At 51.5% G+C, this 21,548-nt stretch overlaps 1 protein-coding gene across 1 annotated transcript; it reads right to left on the bottom strand.

Moving 5' to 3' along the window:
- Positions 1-5,021: 5,021 nt before the first annotated feature.
- Positions 5,022-16,507, bottom strand: LOC117193724. Its single transcript, XM_033398449.1, has 2 exons — positions 16,471-16,507; positions 5,022-6,370 (listed from the first exon to the last, which is right to left on the bottom strand). The coding sequence occupies exon 2, from the start codon at positions 6,038-6,040 to the stop codon at positions 5,084-5,086; it is 957 nt and encodes a 318-aa protein (XP_033254340.1). The 5' UTR covers positions 6,041-6,370; positions 16,471-16,507; the 3' UTR covers positions 5,022-5,083.
- Between the last annotated feature and the right edge of the window lie 5,041 nt (positions 16,508-21,548).

Here is a 21,548-nt window from a genome sequence, read left to right as displayed (position 1 = left end):
CGTCAAATTCATACTAATAGCGCGTCCTTTGATTTCGATGCCATCGCGTTTACCGAAACCTGGCTTAACTCCTCTGTCAATGATCACGAAATTTTCATTGATAGTTACACTATTTATAGAATGGACCGCCCATCTTTTGCAGGTGGGGTTCTGATTGCAGTTAAATCTGTTTTCTCATCTGAGTTATTCCCATTCAATAACATTCATGGAATTGAATTTGTTGCAGTCAAAGTTCGTGTTGGCTCCGCATTTTTCTATTTAACCTGCTCTTACATTCCTCCCAGGTCTGATGCTGAGCTTTACTTACACCACCTTTCAGCAATTAATAATGTTGTTTCTACATTAGGGTGCAATGATCGAATTATTGTCATGGGGGACTTTAACCTCCCATTTCTTTCTTGGCTGCCTTGTAATGACGCTAACCTGTTGTTTCCCAATTGCCATAATGACTTTATCAATGGGCTAACGGATATTTCCCTTGTCCAAATTAATGCCGTTAAAAACATTAGGGACAGACTTCTTGACCTCGTTTTTGTTAACGATGGTTCTCTTGCTACTGTATCTAGAGCAAGCCCAATATCTCTCCCTGAAGATCCTTACCATCCAACTTTGTTGATATCACTGGAGTGTACACAATCTGGAGGTGCTGACAGTTCCAGGGCTCCTTGTCACATAAAGTGTTTTCGCAAAACAAACTTTATTGATTTAGATCTACATCTCTCGCATGTTGATTGGTCGTTTCTTTATTCATTACCGAACATAGATGCAACTGTTAACTCGTTTTATAGTTCTATTTACTCCGCCCTTAATACGTTTGTTCCAGATATCACTGTACCTGTATCGTCCAAGCCTCCCTGGTTCTCCAAGTATTTGTCATACTTAAAAAATAATAAATCCCGGCTCTATAAAAAGTACCAGAAGTCGGGCTCCACGTTGGCCTTAGCTCTATACTCCTCCGCTCGCTCTCTGTTCCTTGCCGTCAATAGTCAGTGTTATAATCATTACCTTTCACAATGTAGTAGTAATTTTCGTAGTGATCCTAAAAAATTCTATTCGTTCGTTAATTCTAAGCGCAAGTCAAACGTTTTTCCTCCGTCCCTTCATTACCAGAACAAAACAGAAGCTTCTGCTGTTGGTATTGCAAATTTATTCGCTAACTTTTTCCAAACAACGTACTCGTCTCATATTTACAACGCATCCACTCCGTATCCGTACCAGCTACCTCAAGCTAACAGTATTTTTCTGCCCTTTTTCGAGGAAAGCGTTGTTCTTGAAGGTTTGTCATCTATGGACATATCGTTTTCTGCGGGTCCAGATAAGGTACCAAGTTGCATCTTAAAACACTGTGCCCAGTCCCTTTGCAAGCCCTTGACCTTTCTCTTCAACCTCTCCTTGGCACAGTCTTGTCTCCCAGTAATTTGGAATGAGTCCTACATCATTCCGCTTCACAAAAAAGGTTCAAGATCAAACATTGAAAACTATCGTGGTATCGCAAAGCTTTCCGCCATCCCGAAGCTTCTTGAGTTCCTGGTCACCCGGCAACTGCAACATCTTTGTTGCAGCTTGATATCTCCGTCGCAACACGGTTTTTTCAGACATCGTTCAACATCGACTAACCTTCTTGAGTTTTCTAACCTAATCCACCGTGGTTTTCAAATTGGTTTGCAGACGGATGTAGTTTTTACGGACTTCAGCAAGGCATTCGATTCTGTGAACCATGCTCTGCTTATTCAAAAGCTCTCCTTATTAGGGTTCCCAACGAATCTTCTAGATTGGATTTTGTCCTATCTCTCTAACCGTACTCAACGTGTTTTGTTTTCTAACGTGTTGTCAAATACTGTTAATGTTACTTCAGGTGTGCCACAGGGAAGTCATCTGGGCCCGCTTCTGTTTATTTTATTTGTGAACGACCTTCCTCAAGTTATAACATACTCTACTACACTAATGTATGCTGATGATGTCAAAATCTGTCTTTCTTACTCTGATTGGTATTTGCACACACGCCTTCAACTTGATCTAAGTGAACTACTATTGTGGTGTTCAACTAATCTTCTTTTTCTGAACCTTTCCAAATGCAAACTTATGACATTTTACCGTCGCGCTCCTCATTTTGTCTCATATGTTCTAGGAAATCATGTCCTTGAGCGAATTTCGAGTTCAAATGACCTCGGAGTCCTTTTTGATCATAAGATGTGTTTCAACACCCATATAGCTGCAACTGTAAATAAAGCTAAGGGTGTTTTAGCGTTCATCAAGCGTTGGTCCAAGGAGTTTGACGACCCGTACGTTACGAAACAATTGTACATCTCGTTAGTACGTCCTATATTGGAGTATTGTTCTTGTGTGTGGAGCCCGCAGTATAAAGAGCAGCAGGCTGTTATTGAATCCGTGCAAAAGCAATTTTTAATTTTTGCCCTTCGGAACTTTAACTGGGACTCGGGTAGAATCTTGCCACCCTACCGGTCTAGGCTAAATCTTATTGACCTGCCGTCGTTGCACCATCGCAGAATATGCAATGGCGTAATGTTCGTGCACAAGCTCCTTCTTGGGACTGTTGACTCCCAAACTCTCTTGGGTCAGATTGACTTGGCCGTTCCATCCAGACCTACCCGTACTTTTAGGCCTATCCGTCTACCCATATGTAGGTCTAATTATGCTGATCATGAACCTTTTAGGGTTTAATGCCATAATTATAACTCCCTCTGTCTAACCCTATCCCCTGAACTGTCTCTTAAACTAATTGCATGCAATATTTATAATCATTTAAATTTAGCTAACTTTTAACTTATCTTTTTCTGCCTTTAGTAACTAAGTACCATTATTAACAGATAATTTGTTAATTTAATAAATAAATAAAATAAGGGGATGTATACGTAGCTTACGGTTTCGTGGGTCGCGCCCCTTACGGGGCGAGGACGTTACGGTAGCGCGCTACCCCAAGTGGCCCTTGCGAAGTCGGCAGGTCATTCGGGTCTCTCCAGCGTCGTCGGGTTCTCTTCGGGGTGGTCCACTCCGTGGAACGCCTTTAAGTCAGCTAAACTCGCTGTTTTCCTTCGTTTGCCTTGTTGAATCTGTAGTCGAAGTTCACGATAACTGGGTCGTGTCTGATCTTCGAAAAGGGTTGCTTTGTCGACCGGCCGCGGCGTCGGCTAACGGGGCGAGTTGATAATTCGTTGGGGAGTGAGGTGCGAGTTGGTCTACCTTGACCCGCCTATGTCCTTCGGGGCCGTGGTCTTCCAGGCGTAGCGGGTCGTGGTGTAGAGCGATGCTGGTTTCCCGTGGGGTCGTTCGCTCTGATTGAGCCGCACTGCTGTGCATTTCTGATTTGGCTCGCGTCGATCGTGTTATATTTTTAGCGCCGCCGGGTCCGTCTCGGTCGGGGCTTAGATGCGTTGTCCTTGTATTGCTGCTAGGTCTGGCGTGGTCGAGGCTTCGATGCGTTGTCCTTGTATTGCTGCTGAGTTTGGCGTGGTCGAAACTTAGAAACGTTGTCCTGATGTTACTGCTGGTTCTGGCGTGGTCGTGGCTTAGCTCCGTTGTCTTGGTAGGGATACTCTGGGTGGTTTTCGAGGCGGACGGACTGGCCCTGGGTGTGTCCAGCGGTGTCGCAGTCGTCTCCGTCGAATCTTCGTTGCTTTGGGTGTTCTTCGAGGCGGACGGTCTGGCCCTGGGTGTGTCCAGCGGTGTCGCAGTCGTCTCCGTCGAATCTTCGTTGATGGTTCTGGCGCGGTCGTATCGAATCGTGGGTTGGGTTCGGGTGGCGTTGCTGGGTCTGGCGTGTTCGAGATCCTGATGCGTTGTCGTGGGTTCATTGCTGGGTCTGGCGTGGTTGGGATTCGGGTGCGTTGTCACTGGTACATTGCTGGGTCTGGCGTGGTTGGGATTCTGGTGCGTTGTCACTGGTACTTTGCTGGGTCTGGCGTGGTTGGGATTCTGGTGCGTTGTCTTCGTCCGGTGGGTCGCCGTTGGATTGGTCGAGTGGGTAGGAGCAGCGGATGCAGTCGCGGGACTTTCGTCACTAAAAGTAACCATGCGGGGCCGAGTCGAGGATGATGTGGGGATCGGGTTGGTTTCCCGGATCGCCCGCTGGGTCAACTGCAAGTACGCTCGTCCGCATTGTATTATGGCCTGGACGCCGCAAAGGAAATCGAGCCCCAGTATGATGTCGTCCACTACCATGGGTAGGACTAATAGAATCACCCGCGTTTCCTGTTGATCCAGACGTACCTTGACCGAAACTGCTTGCGTCACCTCCTTTGCTGTACCGTCCGCCAGGCGGACGGTAGTCTTTATATTCCGTGCGTTCCCTCCGGTACTTACTTCATGAGGGATGCGTTGACTGACGAACGACCGCATTGCTCCCGTGTCGAGGGTAGCTGTGAGCGGTACTCCTTCGATGGTTACTAGCGCGGCGATCCTGCCTCCTTCCAAACTTAAGGGATGAGTTACTCCGCTTTAGTTTTCCGCGTCTCTCTTCTGCCGTTGCTGCTGTTGGCTTACTGTTCAGGCGCTTCGTTGCTGCGTCGACGCTGGCGGCTTATCTTTTCGGCGCTTCTCGTCTTCGGCCGTCGCTGAATTGATGCTGTTGGCTACCGTTTCGGCTCTTGGTGTATTTCTCTCTCTCTTTGGCTTCCGCTGCGTTGTTGTTGTCGGGTTTTGTTTCTTGGTGTATTCCTCCCCTCCCCGGGGCGTCGGTGCCGTTAGGTTTCGGTTCTTGGTGTATTCCTCGCCGTTGCTGTGTCGGTGCCGTTGGATTTCGATTCTTGGTGTATCCCTCTCCCTCTTTGGCTGCTGCTGCGTCGTTGTCGTTGGGTTTCTGCTTTCTCGGTGTATTCACGCCGTTGCTGCGTTGATGCCGTTGATTTTCGGTCCTCGGTGTATTCCTCTCTCGTTTTGGCTGCTGCTGCGTCGTTTTGGTTGGGTTTTGGTTCTGAAAAGCCAGTGGCGTCCGCCGTGATCGCGACTTGCCCCCACCTTTAAAGAAGATAATAAGCTACGTGGGGCTTAGAGACCCCTCGGGCCGTATAATATATAAAATTAATGTCATGTAGCCTTTGTGGCCTTCCCCCTCCCCTCCCTTAACCTAAAACTGAAAAGTCAATAAAGAAAAGTAAAAAATCTTAATTCTAATAACGTAATCTCGGGTCCCTCCAATGGGAAAATGACGGCGAACTGATGGGCGGAAAAAATTTGGGTGGAGCGTACGCTCCCTCACACCCCCTCCATACTTCGGGGGTGCCGAAGAGTGACGGTGACGGCTGCGAATAATCTTTATGCGGAAGCAAGTGCCGTTATGGACCTCCAGTCGCCGGACTCCCAGTCGGTAGGTGCGATCGCGTAAGAATACGGTGATGTTGGATATGAGGTCCCGGGGCAACTGTCGACCTGGCGCGTTGGTCCGCCATTCGGGGGGAGCCTCTGCCCATTCCGGGTCGTCCTGCACCGCGGCTACCGTAGGGTGGAGTCGGAGGATCTGCAGCAGGTCGGCCATCTCGCCATACTCCAGCGGGAGGCTCTCTTCGGAGTCGAAGTCAACTACTCCCTCATCGGGACGTTGTGGGGGTAGTCCGGCGTGGGCGGCTACGAGGGGAGGCGGGACGTCATCTGACACCGATGTGTTGGCTGGTGCCCACTGCTGGTTCGCCTGGGGCGCGAAGCCCAGGCTCATGAGGGACCTGGAATCGGACCCTCCGTCGTCGCGTTGGGGTCCTACTCCTTCCCCTGCATCGCTCGCGTGGGACACGTCGGAGTAGTCTGGTCCAGCACCGTCCCCGGTTTCGTCCTCGTCGTGTACTGCTAGAGGGGCGGCTGCCCGACCTTGACCGGCCAGGTTCCACTCGGCCCAAAGGGGCGAGTCCCATTCGTTCCCGCGAGCCAGTGGATGTCGGTTCCCTTCGTCCTGCAGCGTGGACGCCAGGCTTTGAGCGTCGCGTATTATCGTCTCGTGCTCGTCGGTGTCCGTGGTCGCGTTGTCGTCGTCGATGGCAGCCCCATAACTCCCGAACCAACGAGCGGACACCTGCGTTTGCGAAGCGGCCATCGGGCTCTACTTCCTCTTCGGCGTCGGTCCCCGGGCCCTGGGTTTGTTGGTCGATCCACCATTGGATGGCTGCCACGCGCCGGCACCATGGCATCCTGTCCTGTTGTCGAAGTGTCGCCTCTCCGACCCGCCTCAGCTGGGCTTGACGGGAGGCGGATGGCCCATTGGGGTCGACGATCCAGCCGCGAGTCCGGTGTGTCGTTGGTTCGTCGGCAGGTGCCGGGACTTCAGGCTGCTGGTCCCCGCTAGGGTGTCCCGTCGTATCACCATTTGCCCCTAGGGGCCGAGCTTGCCTTCCGTCTCTTAGACGCTTCATGTCTTCAGTCGATTCTAGGGAGAAAATGCCTGTCGGTTAGAACCTGCCTGTCTTAACTAGAAGTATTAATACCCTCCCCCTATCCTGCTTGAGTGGTGCGAGTAAGACGATGTTTACATTGGGTGTAGTACTTATCTAATCCCATAAGGGGATGTATACGTAGCTTACGGTTTCGTGGGTCGCGCCCCTTACGGGGCGAGGACGTTACGGTAGCGCGCTACCCCAAGTGGCCCTTGCGAAGTCGGCAGGTCATTCGGGTCTCTCCAGCGTCGTCGGGTTCTCTTCGGGGTGGTCCACTCCGTGGAACGCCTTTAAGTCAGCTAAACTCGCTGTTTTCCTTCGTTTGCCTTGTTGAATCTGTAGTCGAAGGTAACGGTAACTGGGTCGTGTCTGATCTTCGAAAAGGGTTGCTTTGTCGACCGGCCGCGGCGTCGGCTAACGGGGCGAGTTGATAATTCGTTGGGGAGTGAGGTGCGAGTTGGTCTCCCTTGCCCCGCCTATGTCCTTCGGGGCCGTGGTCTTCCAGGCGTAGCGGATCGTGGTGTAGAGCGATGCTGGTTTCCCGTGGGGTCGTTCGCTCTGATTGAGCCGCACTGCTGTGCATTTCTGATTTGGCTCGCGTCGATCGTGTTATATTTTTAGCGCCGCCGGGTCCGTCTCGGTCGGGGCTTAGATGCGTTGTCCTTGTATTGCTGCTAGGTCTGGCGTGGTCGAGGCTTCGATGCGTTGTCCTTGTATTGCTGCTGAGTTTGGCGTGGTCGAAACTTAGAAACGTTGTCCTGATGTTACTGCTGGTTCTGGCGTGGTCGTGGCTTAGCTCCGTTGTCTTGGTAGGGAAACTCTGGGTGGTTTTCGAGGCGGACGGACTGGCCCTGGGTGTGTCCAGCGGTGTCGCAGTCGTCTCCGTCGAATCTTCGTTGCTTTGGGTGTTCTTCGAGGCGGACGGACTGGCCCTGGGTGTGTCCAGCGGTGTCGCAGTCGTCTCCGTCGAATCTTCGTTGATGGTTCTGGCGCGGTCGTATCGAATCGTGGGTTGGGTTCGGGTGGCGTTGCTGGGTCTGGCGTGTTCGAGATCCTGATGCGTTGTCGTGGGTTCATTGCTGGGTCTGGCGTGGTTGGGATTCGGGTGCGTTGTCACTGGTACATTGCTGGGTCTGGCGTGGTTGGGATTCTGGTGCGTTGTCACTGGTACTTTGCTGGGTCTGGCGTGGTTGGGATTCTGGTGCGTTGTCTTCGTCCGGTGGGTCGCCGTTGGATTGGTCGAGTGGGTAGGAGCAGCGGATGCAGTCGCGGGACTTTCGTCACTAAAAGTAACCATGCGGGGCCGAGTCGAGGATGATGTGGGGATCGGGTTGGTTTCCCGGATCGCCCGCTGGGTCAACTGCAAGTACGCTCGTCCGCATTGTATTATGGCTTGGACGCCGCAAAGGAAATCGAGCCCCAGTATGATGTCGTCCACTACCATGGGTAGTACTAATAGAATCACCCGCGTTTCCTGTTGATCCAGACGTACCTTGACCGAAACTGCTTGCGTCACCTCCTTTGCTGTACCGTCCGCCAGGCGGACGGTAGTCTTTATATTCCGTGCGTTCCCTCCGGTACTTACTTCATGAGGGATGCGTTGACTGACGAACGACCGCGTTGCTCCCGTGTCGAGGGTAGCTGTGAGCGGTAACCATCCTTCGATGGTTACTAGCGCGGCGATCCTGCCTCCTTCCAAACTTAAGGGATGAGTTACTCCTGGGGGCCCTGGAGGTATGTCTCCGATCGGTTCCCTGACGAGCGGAGACTCGGCCCGTTTCCCGACTCGGATAGCCTACAGCAGTCGATCGTCCGGATGCCGCGGCGGCCACACTCCCAACAGAATAGCACTCGCCGATTCCTGCATGAACTGCTGAAATGACCTTCCTCCCCGCAATTACGGCAGGCCCGGCGTGTGTTCACCGGCCGGTCTCCATCCTGGGTCACTATGCGGCTTGTCGTCTCGGCGCTCCGGGAGGGCCCGGTGTCGTCTGGAGGGGCATGCTGTGGGGTGGATAATCCGGGTCCTTGGTATGATGGCGTTCTGGCTTTCGTATTTGGGCGGTCGTTAGCTGGGTGGGTTTGTTTGCGGTCCCGCGTTGTCTCGTACGCTACTATCAATTGGGTCAGTTCTCGCAACGTCTCGAACTCATGTCTACGGGTGAACAGTTCTCGTAGATCCTGTCCAGCTCCCTGTCTGGAGTATACTGAGCTCGTTGCATCATGAGTCGGAGGTCGATCAAGGAGTCCTGAAAGGCTTCTCGGGGTCGTTGGTGACGGGAGCGGATCGTATCTTCCAAGCGCTAAAAGTATCGCGGGGGTAGGAAGAACTCCAAGAACTCCTTCCGGAACTCGGTCCATGGCTTGCCTTGCATCTGGAACGTCCTAAACCATCCTTCTGCCTTGCCAGTTAGTAGCCTGGAGATGGCTCGCGGCAGTTGCGCTAGGTTTCCGCCATATGAGTCGACCCTTTCTTCCAACCGTTCGATGAAAGCCAGCGCATCCGAGTGTCCGTCGAACTTCAGACCCCAATTGCGCAGTTTATCGGCCAGGGCGGCGAAGGAAATTTCTTCCCTTCCGGGTCGCGAAGTTCCGGCTTCCTCGGGGAAGCGGTGCTGGTGGTGATTGTCACCATGTCGCCGGTCAGTCTTGGTTTCAAGCCGGCCAGAGTCGCCGTGAGCTGCGCGCGGGAACTCGGGAATTATGATAGATAGAGGCTGCTCCGCACAGATCCCTTCCTTCCGCTCTCGCTGACCCGGCGGTCGGTCCCGGCGACGGGGACGTGTTCCTCGGGCTTCTCGGGCTGGGCGCGCTGTCGAAGACCATTCCGAGCTCTTTGATCCGTTTTTCGATGGCAGTCGGATGCTCACCGCGCGAGATAAAGGCCGAGATCCGGCTGCGCAGTTCGTCCACTGTCCCGGTTTCACCGAGGCCGAATTCGGCGGCGATGGCCTGCAATTCGTCCTTGCGCCGATACGAAATCCACTGTACCCCCATGTCGAAGCACGGTGGTCGAACTGGCACTTCGAGGTCTTTCGCGTTTCCGACGGTAGTATCACGTATTGAGCCTCCGGTAGAATCTTTTCTTAGGTCACGCACTGAATACCGGAGTCCTTGGGGCTAGTCACGGAAGCACGGCGTATGCACGGTTAACACGGTTGTCCAGTGGAGGCGTCCTTGGCGTCCTTGCTGCTTGGTCCTGGTCGATAGTCCTTGCTATCGTTGTCCTTGGAATTGTCCTTGTGGTCCTGGTCGTGCTGGGTTCGTTGATTTAAGCGTTGGATCTCGTCCCGTGTTGATGGCTGAACGCTGACTGATCACTCTGAAGGCCGGGCGTTTACTCTCCGCTATCGTTTTGTAGGCCGGGCCTTGAATGATCGCACTGAAGACCGGGCGTTGACTGCTCGCGCTGAGGGTCGGGCATCGACTCTTCTCGCTGAGGGCCGGGCGTTGACTATCCTCTTCTGGGTCTGAGTACGAAATATATAGCCGGGCTGGTTGGTCTTCGGGAGGATTCCGACGCTCGCTCGGCCTTTACCGCTCACGACTCGCTGCTCGCCGCGTACGTGTCGCTCTCTCTCTAGCGATTTCTGCCCAGCTTCGGCTCGGTTCTTTTTCTCTGCCGCCTCGCCGCGGCGCTCTCCTCCTCATGTGGGTGCAGCGGCCACGTGCTGACGCTATTGCTAGGGAGGTTAGGGAAGCCAGCCTCGGCTGTACGTGAATAATGGGCGACCTCACGTGCGGTTTTTTTTTTTGCAGAGATATACAGCTATTCTTGTCCAAATGATTCCGACTGGCCGTGCTTGCGCATGGTACAGTCCCGATTCCCCCTGCTACTCTTTCTTCTGATCGACTGTTCCACTTAACGCCCCAAAACATAACGGAATCCCGGAGTCCCTGCTTGGGCGCCATCATTAAGGAAGCGATCCTGGGCTGGGGTACATATCTCAGTCTACTACAGGGTCGAAATTACAGCAATATTTATAATTTGCCGGGACTCCGTATTTCGGACCGACGATGGGGGACGGGGCCGCAGTCCCGCGGACGGGAGCGATCGTAGCGTGGGACGGGGCAGTTGGTTTCACCGAGAACACTCCGGTTATCGCCGAATAGCGCTTTCTGGGCCCCACCGAACTCAGAATCAATACGGAGGTCTTTACTATGCGATAATACCGACAGGTGTCGCCGAGAGTACCTAGGCTATCGCCGGACAGTACTTACGGGACTCCGCCGGCCTGAGAGTTACTACGAAGCGGAAAGCGGGACTATGCTATGCGGGAATACCGACAAGTATCGCCGAGAGTACGTAGGCTATCGCCGGACGGTACTTACGGGACCCTGTCGGCCTAAGAATTACTACGACGCGGAAGGGGACTTTGCTATGCGGAAATACCGGCAAGCATCGCCGAGAGTACCTAGGCTATCGCCGGACGGTACTTACGGGACCCTGTCGGCCTAAGAATTACTACGACGCGGAAAGGGATATCGACGAGCATCACCGAGGGTGCCTAGGCAGTCGCCGGATAGCACTTACGGGACACTGTCGAACTAAGAATTACCACGGGGGGGGTCAGGGATATCGACAAGCATCGCCGAGGGTGCCTAGGCAATCGCCGGATAGCACTTACGGGACGCTGTCGAACTAAGAATTACTACGAGGGTCGGGGGTACCGGCAAGCATCGCCGAGAGTGCCTAGGCAATCGCCGGATAGCAATTACGGGACACCGCCGAACTAAGAATTACTACGAGTACGAGAATACCAACGCGTATAGCCGAGAGCGCTTAGGCAATCGCCGGATAGCACTCACGGGACACTATCGGGCTAAACATTACTGCGAAAGTCTTTATCATACAGGGCAGGTATCGCCGAGAGGGTTTAGGCAATCGCCGGACAGCCCCTTCGGGACCCAGGGAACTACGGGGATCAGGCGAGACACCAACAGGAGTCACCGGGGGGCGCTTAGACGATCGTCGGACAGCGACCTCGGGACCCTGCGGGGTCACAAACTACTGGAGGGAATCATGCGGAGGGAACGCCGACAGGTATCACCGGGAACGCCTAGGCAATCGCCGGACAGCGGCCTCAGGATCCGGTCGGGCTACGAACTACTGGATGGAATCACACAGACTCGGGCAAGAGGCGGGAGGAAAGGCAGAGAAGATGAAGCCCCGGGCCTCCAGGTTAGGTTAGGTTAGGTTAGGTTAGCCCGGACGGCCCTCAGCGGGGCCACGCATAGGCCAATATGGCCCCTAGTTATCCGGATGGGGGGGTGTATGAACCGTCTCGGGAGCGTTAATGTGGTTTTAAAAGTCCCCGAGAATCGTTTTTAGCATAGGCCAGCAATTCCTGTGGCGTCCTTTTGGAGGCATCTTCCAGTGATGCCAACACTGGGGCGCCCAGGTATCTCCTCCTTGCCCTTGAGAGAGCCGGACAGTTGCAGATGAGATGTTCCAGGGTTTCGATAGCCCCAGGTTCCTCACATTTCCTACAAATGTCTCTGTTGGTGATGCCTAGCTTTGCTGCATGTGCAGCAGCCAGACAGTGACCTGTTAGTATTCCCACTAGCAATCTACAGTCCTTTCGTGGTAGGTGCAGTAGGTAGGGGCCAAGTTTCTCGTTGCGCTCCTTTCACATTATCTTCGAGGTTCTGCAGGTGGTGGTACTCCTCCACCTGCTATCAGTCTGTGCTCTAGCCTGCTTCTCTAGATCGCCTTGCAGCTTTCTGAGGGAGACAGGCACATTCTCGGTTCTCCTATTCTCCAGACCGACGCCTTCCTTAGCTAGTACGTCCGCCGCTTCGTTTCCTTCGATGCCCTGGTGGCTGGGAACCCAATAGATCCGCACTGTCTTTGTCGTGCATAGGATGTCTAATGCCTCCCTGCTCGCCAAGACATTTCTGGAACTGACCGCGGACGACTGCATGGATCTTATCGCCGCTTGGCTGTCGACGAATAGGCTGACCGCATCGTGTGCTCGTTCTGTGAGGAGAGCGACCTCCGCTGCTATCCCGATGGCAAAAACTTCTGCCTGTACAATGCTGCATTGGTCCGGTAGCTTATACGACAGCCTTATCTCAGGGTCTGTACAGTATAGGCCCGCTCCTACTCCTCCGTCCATTTTGGAGCCGTCTGTGTATATATTGAGGTGCTCAGTTTGGTCCCTTCCAATTTTCCAGTCTTCAGGTCCCAAAGATGTGGTTGTTTTGACGTCAAGGCAAGTTTGGGGGGTCATGTAATCAGTTGATCTGGTCATTTCCCTGCCGATTGAACTATGCCCGTATCCTTGTTGCGATAGATTTCCTGATGCTATAAGGCGTTGTGCTGCCTTTCCCGCAATCAGGCGAGCGTGAATGTCCAGGGGTCGATTCCGAGTACAGTTTCGAGTGCTTTTGTTGGGGTTGACCTCAGCGCCCCTGTAATACAGAGCAGAGCCTGTCGCTGAGTCTTTTCCATAAGCTTATGGTATGTCTTCTTTTCAGTAGCCTGCCACCACACTAAGGCTCCATACAGCAGAGTTGGTCGCACCACCGAGATGTAGATCCAGTGCATTAGAGCAGGTGACAGGCCCCATGTGCTGCTGAGCATCTTCTTGGATGCATAAAGCGCAATGGTAGCCTTCTTCACCCTTTCCACTACATTGGGCCTCCATGCCAGCTTGCTGTCCAGTACTGTGCCTAGGTAATTCACCTGTGATTTTGGAGTCAGCCTAGTTTGGTCAATTTTCGGGGGGTCCATATCGGTACCTTGTACCTCTTGGTAAAGAGGATGAGGTCCGTCTTGTCCGCGTTGATACTGAGTCCTACCTCTTCCGCCCACTCACGTATCTCCCTGAGTGTACGTTCCATTAAGGAGCTGAGGGTCGATGGACATACACCCGTAATAAGTATGCTTATGTCGTCTGCATAAGCTGTTATCTTTGGGGCCTTCCTTTCAAATCTCTTGATGAGGTCGTCGACCACCAGATTCCACAGTAGTGGCGACAGGACTCCACCCTGAGGTGTGCCTCTGTGTGCCCCCTTTACCATGGAAGCAGTGCCCCACTCCGATTGCACCCGTCTACAACTTAGGAGGTTTTTGATCCAGACTTTGATTGCAGGGTGTATGTTATTCGCTTCTAGGCGACTTGTTATTGCGGTTGTGGCCACGTTGTTGAATGCTCCTGAGATGTCCACAAATGCTCCCAAAGCATACTTTTTGTTGTGAAGGGCGCTCTCGATGGTGGCTACTAGCGAGTGTAGTGCCGTCTCCACTGATTTCCCTTTAGTGTAGGCGTGTTGGTTTGTTGACATCAGTCCCTCTACCTCATTCCGGATGTGCAAATCCAACAGCTTTTCTAGTGTTTTTAGTATAAAGGAGGTAAGGCTTATCGGTCTGTAATCCTTGGGACTCACATGGCTGCACTTTCCTGCCTTAGGGAGGTAGACAACTCTCGAGGTTCTCCATTGGATGGGGATATAGCCCGTACTTAAGCATGCTGAGTATATTGCGAGGAGCCATGGGGTAATAACCTCTTTGGTCAACTGCATCATGGCTGGGAATATCCCGTCCAGTCCTGGTGCTTTTATGCCCGCGAAGGAGTCTATGGCCCAGTGGATTCTCTTAGTGGTTAACAGACCTATTGGAGGGTGCTGTTCCTCGGTTGCTAGGTCCTGATGCTCTTTGGCGTCAGTGACCTCGGTGCATCCAGGGAAGTGCGCCTCCATTAGTGCTGTTAGGGCTTCCTTACTGCCCTCTGTCCACTGTCCGTTGTCTAGTTTTAGTTGGCTCTGTACTGTGGGCTGCTTTGAAAGCAGCTTCCGAAGCCTAGCGGTTTCGGGCACTTTCTCGATGTTGGAGCAGAAGTTTCTCCACGAGTTCCTTTGTGCCTTACGTATTTCCTTCTTGTAGCTCCTAAGTAGGATTTTATATTCCTCATTGACAATCTCTTCGTTCGCTTGTTTGGCGATCTTGAAGAATTCCTTGAGGTTGTTCCTTTGGAGAGAGAGATCTCGGTTCCACCAGAGTGGCTTGGACCTCCTCTTCGTTCTCGAGGGTTTGCACGATGCATGGTAGGCGTTCAGTAACTCGTTGGATAGGGTCTTTAGGGACTTCTCTATATCCTCCGCGGATTTCACTGAGCCCGGATTCGCGAGCTTCGAAGTAGCTGTCTTTTTAAACTTTGCCCAGTTTGTGTTCCGGGGGTTTCTATAGACTGTTGTCTTCGAAGGGTGTTTGAATTCGCACTTGAACTGAATGTACTTATGGTCTGAGAAGGATGGGCTTTCGAGGACCCTCCAGCTAGATACCGTAGTACTGTTTCCCGTTGCAAGTGTTAGGTCTAGCACGTTGGATGAGGTCGGACCTACGAAGGTGTGCTCCTCCCCAACGTTTGCTATATATAGATTAGTTGCTAGTATAAAGTCTAAGAGTGACTCACCTCTGTCATTGATGTCGGTGCTTCCCCACACATTGTGGTGGGCATTGGCGTCCGTTCCGATGACGAGTTGATAGTTTTTGGTGCCGGCTTCTGTCACCAGGCTCCTGAGTTCGTCGGGTGGTGCGGGTCTGTCGTGAGCCATGTAGCAGGAAGCCACCAGAAGGCGCTTTTCCTCACTTTCCAGCATCACAACCGTCAGGTCATCCGTTCTGTAATGAAGGAGCTTCAGCGCTCGGTCCCCCTGGATTGTGATGGGGAAGAGTACCTTCGCCTTAGGCTTGGACGGTATAAGCTCCCGGTCCACAACCTCCAGCTTGGCCCCCTCCCACATCGCCTCCAGTTGGCAGACCGTACGCGTCAGCCACCTTAGGGTTGGATCATCATTGCACTTCAGGATCTTAACCCCATTTAGCCACCCAGCACCATCGAACGTGGGCATTGGTGCCGCGGGGTCTTCCTTCATCTGTGCAAAAAGTGCGTCGACGAGACGCGCGTGCACCAGCTTCCACTGTGCCGCTGACATCTTGCCGTTTTCCTCGCTGCGGTCGATGAGTGCCACGATCAGATGTCGTTTGGTCACATCGCTGACCTTCGCTTTCGGCTTCGTTGGCTTCTTGGCCGCTTTCGGTGGAGTGGCTGCACTCTTGGGCCCGCGTTGCCGCTTGCTCGCAGGAGTGTCCTTAATGGCACTCTCAGTGGAGCGTTGCCTCTTGGTGGCCATCATCTTGGCATATTCGCCATTCGACGCCCTCATCTGTGGCATCTGAGCATAATGTAGCCGACCCTCCTCTAATCTCTGCTCGGCCCAGGCTAGCTTGAGCTTCTCCTCCTGGGAGATGTCTGCTTTACCTTGCAGCCGGCTTTTGATGTTGAGGGCCGCTTTGTATTGCGCTTTGGCCTTCATCCCCTCCTTGGAACGCTTCGGCCCTTCCCTACGCAGGGAGCTGGTGCGTGGTTCCGGCGAGCGGAGAAGGCTCTCTTCATCCGTCCTGCTTAGAGAGAGCACGCTCTCCAGATCCGTGTCTGTATAGACTACGGCATCTGTGCGGCTCAACTTGCAGGCTACGGAGTGAGTTGTTTTTGTTGTTGTTGTTGTGGCAGTAGCTTTACAACTGACCTGGCCTGCTCCCGCCAAGTCTGAGGTGTGACCGCTGGCGACACGCCGACAGAGGACTGCTCCTCCCCGTGCCCGCCGGTGGTAGCAGTCACGCTTTCCACCGACGTTTGGGTTGACATCCCAACCTGTGCTTGCTCCTTCTTCGACTCCATAGTTGGCCCGAGGGTCCATACTGGTTAATATTTTTCGGGGGGACCACCCCCTAGCGTTTTAGGCCTGACCGCCAGGCACCTCTAGCCATGGCCCTGGTTCGGTTCCCCGACTTTGAATCGGGAAGACGCCGGAGCATAGCCTTAGCTAGACACTGCATTACCCCGGACAGAGCAAGCGACAGTGCATTACCCTTGTCCGGGGTAATGCAGTGTCCATTGCCCAGCCGGCACCCTCGTGGAGGGTTCAGCTAGAGGATTTTCGCCAGCCTCCAGGTTCCCTAGTTTATAGATTGTTGGAGGTCGTGCTATGTTTCTGTTATATTCGTTACATTTCACTTTATTCTTTCTTGGTTCCCTACCTATCGCACCGCTCAGCAGCCCGTATACACGTCTAGAGACTCACTTACCCCTGAACTCCCACGCTTGTACTCGTCGAAAGCCTCCTCTTCCCCGTGGGTGCAGCGTAGATGCAGGATCTCCTCTCCGTAAGCGCAGCGTCGCTGCCGGATCTTCCCCGTGTCACTGATAGCGTTGGCGTGGATCCGGGCCGCCACGTGTTTTTACTTTTTCCAAGCCACTCGAATTTTTCCGCGAACACGTCCGACTCCTACGACTGCTCCCAATCGACTTTTTTTCCTTCCACGTTTTACCAGCTCAGAGCCGGCGTTCTGCTGGCTCTCCGATTCAGCGTCAGCGTGGGCGGCTAGCGTCGTCATCTTCCGCGGCGGCAGAGGGCTGGCGCCGTCGTTCGGCGTCTACGCTGCGCCGGTGACTTTCGTCTCTCTGTCTCGCTGCTGGCGCGTCGTTACTTCGCTTTAGTTTTCCGCGTCTCTCTTCTGCCGTTGCTGCTGTGGGCTTACTGTTCCAGCGCTTCGTTGCTGCGTCGACGCTGGCGGCTTATCTTTTCGGCGCTTCTCGTCTTCGGCCGTCGCTGAATTGATGCTGTTGGCTACCGTTTCGGCTCTTGGTGTATTTCTCTCTCTCTTTGGCTTCCGCTGCGTTGTTGTTGTCGGGTTTTGTTTCTTGGTGTATTCCTCCCCGTTTTGGCGACGGTGCCGTTAGGTTTCGGTTCTTGGTGTATTCCTCGCCGTTGCTGTGTCGGTGCCGTTGGATTTCGATTCTTGGTTTATCCCTCTCCCTCTTGGCTGCTGCTGCGTCGTTGTCGTTGGGTTTCTGCTTTCTCGGTGTATTCACGCCGTTGCTGCGTTGATGCCGTTGATTTTCGGTCCTCGGTGTATTCCTCTCTCGTTTTGGCTGCTGCTGCGTCGTTGTTGTTGGGTTTTGGTTCTGAAAAGCCAGTGGCGTCCGCCGTGATCGCGAATTGCCCCCCCCTTTAAAGAAGATAATAAGCTACGTGGGGCTTAGAGACCCCTCGGGCCGTATAATATATAAAATTAATGTCATGTAGCCTTCGTGGCCTTCCCCCTCCCCCCCCTTAACCTAAAACTGAAAAGTCAATAAAGAAAAGTAATAAATCTTAATTCTAATAACGTAATCTCGGGTCCCTCCAGTGGGAAAATGACGGCGAAGTGATGGGCGGAAAAAATGTGGGTGGAGCGTACGCTACCTCACAAGGTGTGGCAATTTTTTTGGTTTCTTCCAGTGACCAAAACTTTTTCAATGTCCTATCGATGGATACTAGCAACTCTCACTTTAACTCAAACTGTTTGTAATTTGAGGAGCAGAACTCCTGGAAACATAATTTCCCGACACAACCCAACCAATAAGGGTTTTCTGAAGAGTTGGAAAGTCAGGACCTTGTTTAATTTGACCAACAGCTAATAATTCAAAGAACGATTCTGCTCCAATTAGCATATCTATTCTTTGTGGCTTGTATAAATAAGGGTCTGCCAGTGGTAGGTTCTCTGGGATTCGCCAGTCAGTCACATTCACTGACTGGTCAGGGTGATAACCCGAAATTGTTTACAGGATCCAAAAATCAAAGGAGAACTCACTACCATTTATTCGCGACTTCACCACTGTGTGTATTTTATCCTTTACTTGAGAATTAGATTCACCAATTCCAAGCAAGTTAATACAGGACTCTTCTCTACGGACCTGTAAGCGATTAGCGAGGTCCTCGGTAATGAGATTTGTTTGTGATCCAGATCGAGCAGAGCTCTGGCCAGAATGTGTTCACCGCTCTTAGCTCGGACGCTTACGATCGACGTAGCCAGAATTACCCTGTCCCACGCTGTCGCATGCAGAACATGTGACGTGGAAGGTTGATTCTGATTTGATGGAGGAGAAGGACTCTCTTGGGGTGGTGCCAACGCGGGACTATTAGCCGACACTGTGTATCGATGCAATAATGTATGATGTGAGCGGCTGCACACTCGTCATTTATTGGCTTTGCATTTTACAACAGCGTGGCCTTTTCGCAGACAATTAATGCATAAGGATGCCGACTTGGAAAACTCAAACCTTTGCATCACCGAGAGACGCGAAAATGGAGGGCAATTTGACACTACATGGTCTCCTGAATTGCAGTAGCTACAAGTTTGCTGAGTTCTACTGTTGGTGGAAGTGGAAGAACAAGCCAATGAACTGCGATTATGTTGCTTGCTTGGCATGACTTTGTCTTGCCTTGGCTTGGTCGATTCTTCAGCAGACAGATGCTGGTATCGACGATTCAAGACTTTCTCAAAGTCGAACCAAAGCGGCAACTTCTCATAAGGCGATAAGCGACATTATCTTTCCCTTGGTGACAATCGTCAGCTCTTCCAACTCGGCTGCATATGCATCATCACCTGTTATGTCCTCGATTTGCTCCTGCAAATGGTTCGCCTTTTCAATTGAAGCATTCACACAATCTAATCTACATTGTAATTCCGGTAATTGCAAAGGAATCGACCCTTGATCTAATCGATCCTCTAAGCGGCGAATACTTTTCACTCGACTTTTGAGCTTAATCTTTAAGTCTTCAAGAATGGATTTACTGTTTTCTGCCATAATATTTGTGAATGTAGATTTTACGCAACAAACCACTTTTATTTCTATTCATTTATTTATTATTATAATTATACCCGATACTCAAAATGAGTATTGGGGTATATTAGATTTGTGGTAAAAGTGGATGTGTGTAACGTCCAGAAGGAATCGTTTCCGACCCCATAAAGTATATATATTCTTGATCAGCATCAATAGCCGAGTCGATTGAGCCCTGTCTGTCTGTCCGTCCGTCCGTCTGTCCGTCTGTCCGTCCCCTTCAGCGCCTAGTGCTCAAAGACTATAAGAGCTAGAGCAACGATGTTTTGGATCCAGACTTCTGTGATATGTCACTGCTACAAAAATATTTCAAAACTTCGCCCCGCCCACTTCCGCCCCCACAAAGGACGAAAATCTGTGGCATCCACAATTTTAAAGATATGAGAAAACCAAAAACGTAGAATTGTAGAGAATGACCATATCTTTAAGACTGCGGAATTGAATTGGATCGTATTTTTATTATAGCTAGCATCAAGAAAACAATTTCATTTTTTCTCGCCCTGTCTCTCTCCAACACACACGTAGCACAGGCGGCTTTGCTAAGAGTAAAACACTAGCGCCTAGATCTCAGAGACTATAAAAGCTAGAGCAACCAAATTTGGTATCCACACTCCTAATATATCGGACCGAGACGAGTTTGTTTCAAAATTTCGCCACACCCCCTTCCGCCCCCGCAAAGGACGAAAATCTGGGGATATTCAAAAATCTCAGAGACTATTAAGGCTAGAGTATCCGCACTCCTGTTAGATCTTACTATAAAACGTGTATCTCAAAATTTCGCCCCACCCCTTTCCGCCCACACAAAGAACGAAAATCTGTTGCATCCACAATATTGCACATTTGAGAAAACTAAAAACGCAGAATCATAGATAATGACCATATCTATCAGATTGCTGAATCTGGATCAGATCAGATCATTTTTATAGCCAATAGGAACAAATTAATTTGCAGTGGCTACGCAGCGCCCGACGTCACGCTCAGACTGATTTTCTGTCTCTCTCGCACGCACTCTTTGTCGTGTCGTTTAATATTAGTGGCGTCTGCCGGAGGAGAACCATACTGACTTAGTATCGGGTATAACTGTAGAGTTGCGGTGTCCGCAGCAACTCACAACGTTCCCCCTCGTTCTAACTGAAATTAACCGAAAACATTGGGTGGCTGTAATTTAGATATTTATTCGGCGGGGCGAAAATGGATACGCTCGATCTCCTTCAATGTTAGCGAACAACTATATTTTCTTCACAATTCAAAGGAAGGTCACGCAACAGAGGGTATGGTGTCTACCCCCGAAGGTGCGACAGTTGCTCGAGGTGCACTGACGTAATCGATGCCCTGTTCTGAGACAATTTATACACAACGAAATCCGCTTGGCTTCTTTATGGCTATTTGTGGGGGACAGCGCTTTAAACTTCTGACAGTGCTGGACCCCGTGAGCACCATCGTTGCACAGCGCGCAGCGTGCTACGGTTTGGTTCGTTGGAACCAATGTGGACATATAATTATTATGCTTTATACTTCTGCCCACCTGACTGCTCGACGCATAGCTTGCCATAGAAAAGTCCATCGTTTGCGAATGCGGGGTCGTTGAATCGTTCCTCCCACATCTCTTGGCTCGCTGGATCCAGTATTCGGAGAAGCTCCTGAACGACGATGCATCCTGCGATCTGCTCAGAATGGATCCGCTATTTTTCATAGATTTATTTCTGAGGTGCTGAGAGACTTTATAAGGAACAAAAGCATTGTAGTGTACATGGATATATTAAAAAGACTATGCATTCAGATAGCGAGCACAATTTAGAAAAGTGTAGGGATTTAATCGAAACATCGTGTTTCTGTGGTATAAAGTTAATCAAAGCGGAATAGTTCCTAGTGATTCCCATATCGAGGCTTTGAAAAAAAAACATACCTAGTCCCTCTGATTCGGAGCAGCAGCCATTACTGAAGTCTTACTTACTAAAGTCGGTGTAAATAACAACCGTCTGTAAGTTACCTTGAAAGCCTTTAATAATGAAAGAGGTAAACTCTAACAAGTTTGTGCTGGTTGATCGCCGTCTTATAAATCCATGCTGAGCTGGAGATATAAGTGACTTGCAGAGATGTTGCAAGTGCGGAGTTAAAACCTTCTCAAACATTTTGGGAATAGCGGATAACTTTGCTATACCTCTATAATTTTTTGTGTCAGACTTGCCACCTTTTTTATGGAGAGGAATTATAAACGATTCCTTCCAGATCGGGGGGAAGCAAGAAGAATCGATGGACAGGGTGAATAGTGTAATCAAGGGTCCACACAGATCCTCGGCGCAGTACCGGAGTACACAACCTGGAACCCCTTCTGGACCTGGTGAAAGCACCGGCTTAACTAGTCGAAGATCATAAAGTAATGGTAAAGGTAGGGTTCGGGGCGGCGTACTCGGCCGTGGTGCCGTCTCTGCGTAGTCGTCGGTCTCCATGGGTTCGTCGGCGCCAGGATTCTCGTTAGGGGTGGTGGTTCTAGGGT

The sequence above is a fragment of the Drosophila miranda genome (assembly GCF_003369915.1).
Source record: "Drosophila miranda strain MSH22 chromosome Y unlocalized genomic scaffold, D.miranda_PacBio2.1 Contig_Y2_pilon, whole genome shotgun sequence".
NCBI classification, from domain to species: domain Eukaryota; kingdom Metazoa; phylum Arthropoda; class Insecta; order Diptera; family Drosophilidae; genus Drosophila; species Drosophila miranda.
Note: the sequence above shows the minus strand (reverse complement) of the source record. Positions and strands in the feature narration are given on the sequence as shown.